Source organism: Molothrus aeneus, chromosome 3 (genome assembly GCF_037042795.1).
Source record: "Molothrus aeneus isolate 106 chromosome 3, BPBGC_Maene_1.0, whole genome shotgun sequence".
Lineage (NCBI taxonomy): Eukaryota > Metazoa > Chordata > Aves > Passeriformes > Icteridae > Molothrus > Molothrus aeneus.
The window spans coordinates 64,725,875-64,737,473 of record NC_089648.1 but is presented as its reverse complement, the minus strand read 5'-3'; the positions used below and the strand labels follow the sequence as shown (position 1 = coordinate 64,737,473).

The 11,599-nt window shown below is 39.8% G+C and overlaps 1 protein-coding gene across 1 annotated transcript in view; it reads left to right on the top strand.

Moving 5' to 3' along the window:
• The first annotated feature begins 1,329 nt into the window (after positions 1-1,329).
• RFX6 (regulatory factor X6) overlaps positions 1,330-11,599 on the top strand; it is a 33,585-nt gene continuing 23,315 nt past the window's right edge. Inside the window, exons 1-4 of the mRNA XM_066545791.1 lie at positions 1,330-1,498; positions 1,701-1,857; positions 3,406-3,529; positions 4,791-4,852. Of these exons, the coding sequence (XP_066401888.1) occupies positions 1,330-1,498; positions 1,701-1,857; positions 3,406-3,529; positions 4,791-4,852 (512 nt within the window). The remainder of the gene's footprint in view (positions 1,499-1,700; positions 1,858-3,405; positions 3,530-4,790; positions 4,853-11,599) is intronic.

Below are 11,599 nucleotides of genomic sequence, written 5' to 3'. Positions count from 1 at the left end.
AAGCAGAACAGCAGAAAGTTTGGGCTAAATGCCATTTTTGATTCTGGGACCCTCCCACGAGTCTGCCTTGGGTCTGAAGTCCATCATTTATTCTTGTGATGAGGTTTTTGTCCTTTCAGCAGATATGGGCACACCATATTTGTTAAATATGGATTTGATAGATGATAGCTGGTCTGACAATGCATCTCTGCAGGAGTGGAAGTGGTCATATTCTGCTGCTTTGTAGTGCTGGTGGTGTCAATGACTTGAGGTGCAACAGAAGACTGGAAGAGAGTAGAAAGGAAACAGCTGTTCACGAGCTTTGTGTTTGTGACAGCCCAGCAGTACTTGATGGCTCAAAGAATGCTTCACAATTCATCCAATATAACATTTCAGGGCTGCTTGCTACCACAAGTCATACTACAATTTCCCAGTCCTTATCTGCAACAGCACAACACCTAACGTTTTGTTTTAATGCGAATTTATTAAAACAGTAGATGTTGCAGAGATCAGACTAGATTTCCTCCTACTCACAATTTTGTTCTCTGGAAAAAGCAAAGACCACTTTCTGTGATTCTCTCCTGCCATCTCTCAGTCAGCATGCTGAAATGGAGCAAAGCAAAGCCACGTGTGCCAGATGAATGTACAAAATGAAGATGTTTTGCTCCATCACCCACAAAATTACACTGGGAATTAAGGAAATACGGACAGTGACAGATAGTGCCCAGAAGGGTCCCACCACTGGCCGTGCGGCTGTCAGAGGCAGCTGCGAAGCGCAGAGCGCCCGTCGGAGGGGAGAACAAGGAGAACCTTCTGCCCTGGTGGGACGAGGGGACCCGGCGGCCGCCCCCTGCCTCGGCCGCGGCGCGCCGGGAGCTGCTCCCGACACCGGCCGGAGCCACCGCCGCCGGGAGTTAATCATTAAATCCCGGCAGATCCGCTCCTGGCCGGCTCCCCCGAACCTCCTCGGCCTCCAGCCGTGCCCTGTCCCCTTCTGGCCTGACCGAGCGCGGCGGCGGGAGGGGAAGCGGAGGCAGGGACGGAGACACCTCCCCGCCGCCGCCGCCTGCGGGCCCGGTGCGAGGCGGAGCCCCGGGGCGGGCGGGCCGTCCCTGCCCGCTCGGAGCCGTGTCGCCTCCCTGGACGGCGCCCTAGGGCACACCTGTCCCCCGCCGCCGCCCCCGCATCGCCTCTCCTCCCCTTCACGGCGGCGCTTGGCCGACGCCGTCTACGGCCGCGGTGCAGAGCCCCGGCCCACGCCTCAGCCCCCGTCCGCCCGCTCCCGTCCCCTCCCGCCGCCCATGGGCGCCGCCCGCGCCGCGCCGGGGCAGAGCCGGCGCCACTGAGAGCATGGCCAAGGGACCCGAGCAGGGCGACGCCTTCCTGCGCCTCCCGGCCGCGCAGGCGGCGCCCGCCGAGGCGCAGGAGGAGCGCTACGCGGGGCTGCTGGGGCCAAGCTTGCTGCCCTGCGCCCGGGAGGCGCTGCCCGAGCCGCCGCTGCCCGCCGGCATCAAGGCAGGTAAAGGCGGGGAGCCGGCACCGCGCCCTGCTCGGCCCGGCCGCGGCGGGCAGCGGCAGCGCTGCTCGGGCTCCGGCGGGGACGCGGCTGTCGGGTCCATCCCTCAGCCCGCGGCGGGCAGGGCGGCGGGCGGGAGGGGGCGGCTTGTGGCGGGACCGTAACGATGCCCTTGGGCCTCTCTTCTTGTCCCCGCGGCGCTCAGAAACACGCCTCGACAGCGAAACCCTCTCCTCGGAAGAAGAGGATGCGGATGCTCGCGACGGCACGCTGACAGCCGCCGACCAAAGCCCGTGTTCGAAAAGGAGCATCACGCAGATCATGAAGGACAAGAAGAAGCAGACGCAGCTCACCCTGCAATGGTAGGACTCCAGAGAGACCCCGTTGCCCGCCCTGGGGGCTCCAGGACCGAGCCGGCGTGGCCGTCACACTCAGAGGGACCCTTCTCTAACAGCTGAGCCGGCGAGGAGGGCGACATCTCTTTTAGAGAGAATTTGGGTTTTTTTCTGTTTTTGTTTTGCGGGTTTCTTTTGGATGAGCCTCATCTACAAATAAGGACACTCATCCCCAAATTTCTGAGTTTTGAAATTATCAAAGGTTTGTCACTTAAGTCTTAGTCAGATTCTCACACTGCGTGGCTATCAATGAAATGCATCATCAAAATGTAGAAAGGAAACATTATTTAAGAATTGCATTTGTGAATGACTGCCTTAATTATCCTTTAAGGTTGTCACAGTTAGATTTTCACTGTCTTATAATGCATTTCTTTTACATTACGTTCTCCCACCCATTTAGGCTGTAACTTTGGTTTATTTTATCTGGGGAAAAAAGTTAACCAAATAAGAGGTCAAATTCTGCAGACATTAATTGATAAACATTTATATTAAAATACACTTGAAATTAGGGAGGAGGTCTGTTGAATTAAATGGGAACTTAATTACGAAATGCAGCCTGTCAATAGAGATATTTTTTCCTTCTAACTGAAAAATGAGACTAATCCAAATTATTCAGTTTCTTATTCTAGTTTACTTCTGAGTGTAAATAGTTAAGGATTTAAGTCTGGGAAGTCAGTGCAAAATTATTCAATATGCAGCATTTACTACACAGTATTTTCTTACAAATTTGTGTAATTTGAGAAACAAATTTATTGCACATCATCCAAGGAGTAGTGAACAATGTAAAATGATTAAAAAAAAAAAACAAACCAACAGGACAGAAGAATACCCAGCTCTTACCAAGGGTTCTCTTCAAGTGAAAACAGTCAGGTTTTTGCTTCAGTTGTAAAAATTTTACTTTAATGACCATCACTCAGCACTTGTATTCTGCAAACTGATTGGGAAGCTACACAGAAATTCACCTTCTTTAAAAAACACTTTTTTTTGGTTTTCCCACTGTGATCTGAAGCATTTCAAGGTCCAAAGTGGAAATTAAAAAGCAAAACAATGAAGAAAAGAGACATTAGCTCAGGTGTTGAGGATACAGAAGATGGGACAGAAGATGCAAGTCCAGGTCCCTGGTCTTAAATCCTTTCAAAGGACTGACTTAAACCCAGGTCTTTCATGTCTAGTTAGGGCTCTTCTTTTCAAACTAAGGCTGGCTTGTAGGTGATGATAATTTAGTAATTTAAATGAAGCAAAATTTGTCTTAATGAGTCTTGAAAAAGACTCATTAAGAACAGGAATCTGGCTCCAGGTTTTCCATATTCTGCATCTAGCCTAAGCATCAAGTGTGGAGTCAGTCTGTAGTGCCTGTCATGTTCAGGAGAAACTCATCTGTGTGCTCTGATGGAACTCTTCAGTAAAATTAAAAAAAGAAGAACAACCAAAAAAAAACCAGAGCAAAAACTGGAAAATGCAATCAGGAGAAATGGCATGCTTCTTCTTACTCTGGCAGTTTCTTTCTCTACACAGGCTGGAAGAAAACTACATTGTATGTGAAGGAGTTTGTTTACCAAGATGCATCCTTTATGCACATTATTTAGACTTCTGCAGAAAAGAGAAGCTGGAACCTGCCTGTGCTGCTACTTTTGGGAAGGTAATAAGCAAATGCCTTAATAATTTGTTAGATGAGTTGTTTGGAAGAGTCACAGTTTAGTACACCTGTGTAAGAATTCTTCTGAAATTCACATGCTTTCTACTGCTAATGTACATGGAATCAGACTAACTATAACTACACTGTCTCCTATGAAGGCATTTCTTAACATCACCTTTAGGAGATTGAAGCTGAAATTCCCTTTGATTTATTGTTGGTTTTTTTTTTTTAAAAAAAAAGGCATTTTCTCTGAGTACTTCTTTTCTTTCCCTTTTTGTTCATGACATTAATAGGTTCTTTCCACCAGATCTGACATGGAGGACACTTAATAATTATACTAAAGGCAGTGTAAGGTGAGATGTGACACAGGCAATACTACTAGAAGGGAAAAAGAAATTAATAACACAAAGGGCTTTCAAATGAAAAATTGTTGATTCATCCTCTTTTCTACCCTTCTCTACAATTAATCCTGAAGTAATTTAATGTAAGAGAGATGTGAACTCTCCAAATTAAATCCTGAGTATTTAGTGAAACAGGAAACCAAAAATGCTTCAAGGATCATCTTTTTTTAAGCACTACTGATCTAGTAATTGTTTATACATAGCAAAATGCATCAATTTAATTAAATAATGGATTTAATGGATTTTCTGGTTCATAAAATGTTAATTTCCTATTTTATTCCTCTTGAACTGGATATACAAAAAAAGTGGATATCTAATTTTCATATACAGTTTCAGTATAAATGAGAAAGACAATACGTTCCATTTAAACATTATTTTGACAGTGATCTGTCTATTAGATATATCTATTAGATCTACCTCTATTACTGAGTTAATTTTTCAGATCACACTTTCAAATAAAAAAAAATAAATTTCATTCTAGTTGTTTGTCTTTGAAAACAGAATAGCTAGAGGGCTGAGTTTCCCCTGATTTTGTTTAAATCTCTGAAGCAAAAAATACAGTTGTACTTAAGGAACTTGAACATAATAGGATTCTGGTGAAGACAACTAGATTTTAAAATGTAATAGTGAAAACAGACAGGGAAAACAGGTGGGAAGACTGGAAATAGACAGCAAGATGGACAAGGATGGAAGAAAGCCTACAGTGTGAAACATGGCCTAATCGTTTATGTTGTGCCATAAGTGTCAAAAATGCTAATTCATGAACTACCTTAGACCATATATTTACACTACGATTTTTCTGTGAACAGATTGCTAAGAAAGCTTGCTAGTATTAGAAACTAATGCAGTTATTTTCTCTTTAGACCATTCGCCAGAAATTCCCTCTCCTGACCACAAGGCGGCTCGGAACAAGGGGCCATTCAAAGTAAGGCACGATTACCTGTGTATCTGCTTGTAGAACACATTTTAGGATTCAGCTGTATTTCCATGTCTCCTTAATATGTACTAATTGGCAGAGGAGTTTATTCAGATGGTACACTGCAAGTGATAACTTTCATGTACATGTTGAAACTGATACTCAAACTCAAGCTTTTAAGTTTGAAAATACTGCTGCATAATTTTTAAAATTAAACTGATTAAGCTTCTAAATCTTGTCATTGCATTTATAGACCCATACATATGTTGCAAATATATGTCAAAATATTAGATATAAAAATCATTTATAATACATGTCTTTTTATAGCTTCTCATCTTTCCATAAATAGTGATTTTATTTCTCCTTTGCAAGCCTAACGACTTTCATTGTGATCTCTATGTAACAATAAGGGTTCACCTAAATAGACCACCAGAAACAGCATTGTTTTAAATTGAAGTTAAGGTATACTTCTGCTCTTTGTTGTGGGTATTTTATAAAACTTTGAAAAGTACACCATCTATAGTGCAGTCGTTTCATAAATAATGTATCCTATTAATTTGTATATTTGATCTGTAGAATATTAGATTGTAGGAATAGATCATAGACAACTCTATATCATCTGGTGCTAAAATTTTTATTAGTTCTGGTTCTGGAATTATGCTTTTGGCCATGAATAATTTAGTGTAAAACTGTTGTGAAGAGTTGTAATACACATTCCCTCACATCCATTTTGCTAATGAATAAAATAGAAAACCAGAATAATGATAGAAATAGGAGAAACTCAAAACATTCTGTTTGTTTGGGAAAACTCTTTATTTTAAGCTACTTAGCCCTGAAAGACAAAGTTGCTGTTGTCTTTCACTAGTTTATAAGCAAAAAAAAGGAGACTGAAAAGAAAAAAATCTACAAGTCTCATTTTCCTAAGTGCTTTGCAATATACTAGAAATGTCTGAAAGATGATTTTTTTATTTTCATAGTTTTGGGAGGTTATTAAATGTTGTTATACTTGGTTTTCTTCCTGCCTTAGAAATGCAAGAAAGAGCTAGTTATCTCACCTTAGTTTAGCTGAAGAATGAGATGTCATTTGTGAATTTTAGGTTTTGTTGCAGAAAAAATGAAGGTGGGGAAGAATTTCAATTCCAAATTTTTGCAAAGACACTCTATTTTTTGAGCATGTCTCAAGCATTTTAAATAACCACTAATAAAAAATAAAACCCAAAGGAAATAAAGTCTTCATAGAACATTATTCTTTTTTGTTTGGTTGGTTTTTTTTTGTTTTAACCGAGGATAGTTCTTGCATAGTGTCTCTCACCATCTTAAAAATTTGTAATCCATTCACCTCTTTTAGGAGACAGTACACAGTCTGCAATGTATAGAGGAAAACTGGACCTGATGTTCATATCTCTTTTTGTAGGTGATGCTGAGTAGAGGTGTTTTTAGGAGACCAACTATTAGAAAGGTTATTTATTAGGGAAAAGAGGGATTTTATGTATTGCCTGGTGTGGTGAACTTAGGCTGTGGTTACAGGCATAAGATGATGTAGACATAGCTTTGCTGCTGGTGTTCTGTTTAAGGTTTTAAGAGATCTGGCATTCACAATCTGTGCAGGAATATTTGACAATGTTCTAATTCATCAGTGCTGTGGTGAATTCTTAGTCAGGTACATAACCCAGCATATTTGGTGAACTACTTATTTACAATGAATGAGATAATGCAAGGGAGAAGTCTCCCTCATGCTCATTATATACTTGTTCTGACATAACTAACAGATTTGATAGACAGGATCCAATGAGGATCCAAACTTCCAAACATGTCCTGTGTCTGCATGATTTAAGCACAATAAGTCAACCTTTATTAAGTAAATGAGTATGTTCCAAATGTGTATATAGCTACAAAAGTGATTGTATTGGAACATGTGTCACTGTAGTCCCCTTTTCTCAAAGACATGAAACAATATTAATATAGAAATAATGCATGCCCAACATTTCTTTGGCAGATTCCATATCCCTGTTGACCTTGTTGATATTATGTGCCATATTTTCATATGGATTAACTGTTCTTGAACAATTTCCTCAAAGAACTGAGGCATCATCAGGTTTTGTTTGAACATCTGGCACTTGTTCTGTATTTTTTCATCAGTTTTCCTCAGAGGCTTTTCCTATTCAATTCTCGTTTCTGCTACAATGCACTTACCTTGATCTTGCTGTGCTAAAAAGGACCTCACAAAAGGCACAATTGACAGTATTTCCAGTTCAGAGACCAAATATAGCAGCAAGTAGTCATATAGAAGTGTAAGTATAATAGAATTGTAGAGGCATAGAATGATAGAATGGTTGGGGTTGGAAGGGGCCTTAAAGATCATCTAGTGTAACCCCTGTGCCACAGACAGGGGCACTTTCAACTCAGCCAAGTTTCTCAAAGCCCCATCCAATCCAGTCTTGAACACTTCCAGGGATGGGAGATCCACAGTTGCTCTGAGCAACATTTGCCAGCGCCTCAAGACCCCCACTGGAAAGAATTCTTTCTTAATATCTAATATTAAGATATTCTATCTTAATATCTAATCCAAATCTACCCTTTTTCCGTTAAATGATCTCTGATAATCAATTTTGCTATCTGTGGTGTTGTGGGCCAAGTCCCCCTCAGAACTACAAATTCACAGAGGAGTAAATGAATTTCTGATTTCACCAGGTAGCAGTTAGTCACACAAATGTTATTTACAGAAGTATTTCCATTAAATAAAGTTAAGGGACTGTTCATCAGTTTCAATAAATTACTATTCTTCTCTTTTTAGAAGAGAAGCATGGACTCTATCTAGCATGGTCTCTAAATGTTACAAACTATTTCTGAGTCACTGGGACTAGTAGGAGAGTTGTTACTAGCAATTAAGTCATATTTTTTAAAGCACAGTAGTGTAATGACATGATATTATTTCTGTCACTGCTATCTTTATTACCACATAATGCTAGCAGGAGCAGTATTAGCACTCACTATTCCTAGCAGTGATGTTTTATACAGCAATATTGCCCTGGAGCTCTGATCATTGTCCAGGACTCCAGATGCTGCAAAATCATAATAAGGAAGAAGACAATTCTTCTCCAATGGAATAATTGTTCTTAAATTTAGAGAAAAGTTAACACCCTGGGGAAAACAGTGCCTTCCTGGATGCTGCGAGCATACACAGTAATCTATTGGTAGGGCCTGTCTGTGATCAGAAGAAAGCAAAGAAAATAATTTCCTTTTCCCATCGTCTTCAAGGTGGTGGAAATTGTTTTTCTCCCACTCTGAAACAAGCTCTTTCTGACATCCTCATGAGCATGAATGGAATTTGAAGAAAAGCTCCTGCACTAACATAAGGAATACAGTTGCTGTTGTAAGGCGTGAGATACACAAATGTTAGTTTTTCCTCTGTTCCCAAAGAGCATTTGTCATCTCTAGTTCAGGGCAAAGGATAAACTTAAAACTGAGTCTGATGATCCCTAGCATTCAAGTCAGAATCTCTCTTTCTCTGTGTTTGCATCCAACAACCCATTAGTGCAAAAGTACTTAAATTCATTTAAACATTTGGCCAAGAAGGTCCAACACATTGGACACAATTTTGTTAACAAGATATGTTAGTCTCTCATGCCCATGCTAATCACTCTACATAGCTGAAAGTAAGGGAAATTTTTTGTTTTCACTCTGCTGAGCGAAAGAAGATGCAGCACTATAAATACTGCAAGCTGCTCTCTTAGATTAGTGTTTCATAAGAAACAGTTCTCTGTTCTGAAGCCACCTTTTTGCATTTTGAACATACCATGGTCAATGCTAGAACTCAGCTGTAACTTTCATAGTACACAAATCACCTGAAGCAGCAATTTGGGAAAATGTAGAAACTGCTCAGTCCAAACACACAGTAGGACTATTCGAGATCAAGTTACAATTTAATTTCATTGTAGACTTTGATCAATGATGAATCTTAGCTTTTATCCATCATGTCTGAAAACTATTATCTTATTTATTAGGAGTGATTTAGTGGGTTAATAAAACTGATATGGCAGCTGGCCCTGTGATAAGAAGTTATTGCAATTCCCTGAACAGCTTAAGCCTATCATTTCCTTATCAGCTATCATTTGTGTCAGTGTATGCTAAAATCAGAGCTACAAGTTGTGTAGGAACATATGTTACGACAAACCGCTGAAATTAAAAGAGGAAAGTAGTTCAGCTTGTTTCATAAAATGTTTGTTTCAAAAATTGAGAGTAAATTCCTTGTAGTAATTGATTACATTTTGTTAATTACACAATAGAAATAATAAATAGTAAAATACAAATATACTGAACATACACATAAAAATATGCACATAAAGAGATGGAAGGCATTTGAAGATGTATGTTAAAGATGTTGTCAATGTGTCTGGTATGGGTATACTACTCTCAACAGGGAGTCCAAAATAAGCTATTCAACTAACAGCTTGTAAGAGAATAATAATCTTTATACCCTATTACTCTATGGAGGGTGCCAAACAGAGCTTGAAAAGTAAAATAATATTATTTTTAATAGTTTCTCTGTTGTGAATGGAAAGCTCTGGTTTTTAGCAGTAAAAGTTCAACTACACATTAGTGAAGAAAAACAGAATGATTCCTGCTGTGCTTTTAATACACATGGAATATGTACTGAAAATATCTATTCTCTACATAACAAGCTGTCTCAGTGAACAATTCTGATAGCCTGGGACGTTCCAGCAGGAACAAGTATGTTGCATACCACTGGTTACTTGAGAATCTAAATCATACGACAGTTCCTGTTCCTTGCCCAAATATATTAATATTGAAATAGATGTGAAATATTCTAGATATTGAATCATAACTTTGTAAAGAAGTAATGCTTTTCCTTGCCTCTGGCCCACTCCAGCCTTAACTGGAGGGAATGCCAAATTTATGGTGAAAGTGTAAAGGTCTTTATTTTAGAATTTTAAAAATGGCATGTGATTGAAGCTAGGAGATTTAAACTGTTGGAATGAGACGTGGGCAGCTGCTTGCTCAAATGGCCAATGACAAATGGACAGATAACATTGTTAAAGAAGCAGTCACAACTCTATTCTGTTTTTCGTCCTGTTCAATGGACACCCTTTGCCATATGAAGAGTAAGTAAATGCTCTCATTTCAAAGAATCCGTACCTGTTTTTTTCAATACCTCTTGTGTCACTGTAAGGAAACAGGGGAGACACTTTTAGCTTTCCTAGGGGTTGACAGGTGCCACAGTGATCTAGCAGTGTTATGTAGACTCACCAGCTTCAGGAAAGCAGTAAAAGCAATGGTGCCATATTCTGTCATGTTTCTTGGCTATAAAATCCTGAATGCACACAACATACTGTCCAGAAACAGAAAAATTATTTCAGCTGAGATTGTTGCAGCTATTTAGGCTAGGCAAATATATCATCTTAATGAACATTTTCTTGGGCATAATTTGTATTTAATGCCTTTAACCAGCTTTGTAAATAAAAAGCACGTGAGGATTTTGTTCTTACCTGTGATAGTTCCATACAAGAACAAACAAATATTGTGGGTTTTTTTTTAATCGTCATCACCCGGAAGAGCAGATATGAGATGAGATTAACAGTTATGTTGATATGTTCTATGAACTATTTGCTGGGGCTTTGTGTCTTAAGAATGCATTTATTCAAGCTTTTGGGGAGTTTGAAAGAAATTGGTGCAATGTGTTGCAAAGTGGTACTTTGAAGCAGCTCAGTTAAACCAGCTGCCATGGTACTTTCAAGCTAATAATAGTAAAAAGCAAATGAACCTTTGTATTCTATCCATAACATTCTTAGACAAATTTGGTTTAACATAATCAGTTTTTAAATCTATTGAGTGGAATTTATAAGATAGGGCCTATCAACTTTGATAGATGAACTCAAGCAAACTTTGCTATGACTGGTAAGGAAAGAGCTGCCCCCAGCTTGCTCTCCTGCCCTTCTCTCAGAGGTCACTTATTTTGTAGCAAAATCTGTGGAAAGCAATAAGTAGCTACTGCACAGCCAGTTTTCTTAGCATCAACACAACATTTTTTGCATCTTTGGTGTCTTTGGTTAAGGTGTTGGGTGTGAGCACTGCAAAGCCTGAGCAATCGGCATGTTTCCTTTTTCAGTCTCTATTGGGGAGCAGTAATCTCCAGGAGAGCAACAAGGGAGACAAATGTGGATGCAAAGTGCCTAAATGGCTTAATAATCTAGAGTTAGTCAGCCTACGACCTGACAGAAGAATGAATGAATGACATATTATCATTATTAGTCATAGGTGACTGAACGCTAAGTTATAAGGTGCACTGGCAAGCTATTTTCAACTAAGAAAGGCTCTGAGGGACTGTAAATGTAACGGTGGCAAGCGAGATAAAATGAACCTGATAGATCAAACCCAGCACCCTTTCAAACAAATGAAGTAAAGTGTAACAGAAGGCAGGTTAGGGAAAAGAAATGTAACATGTTTCTGGGTTTTCTGTTCTAGCTACATTCTTCTCGTAAGAGAGAAAGTATATTAATTTTAACCCTTGAATTTGGATCAAATCATGACAGTACTCTTTTCTATGAGACTAGATTTTGTTCTGTGTCTATGAAAGGAATTGTTAGACCCTGTTTAGAAAAGTTTTCAGAAAGCGTTTAAAATCAGTCTGACAGCTTCCTTTACTTTCAATTTGGCAGCTTGGTTTACTTGACATGTCACTCATAAATGCTCCTCTTTTCTTTTTTTCTCTCTTTTTTTTTTTCTTTTTTTTTTTTT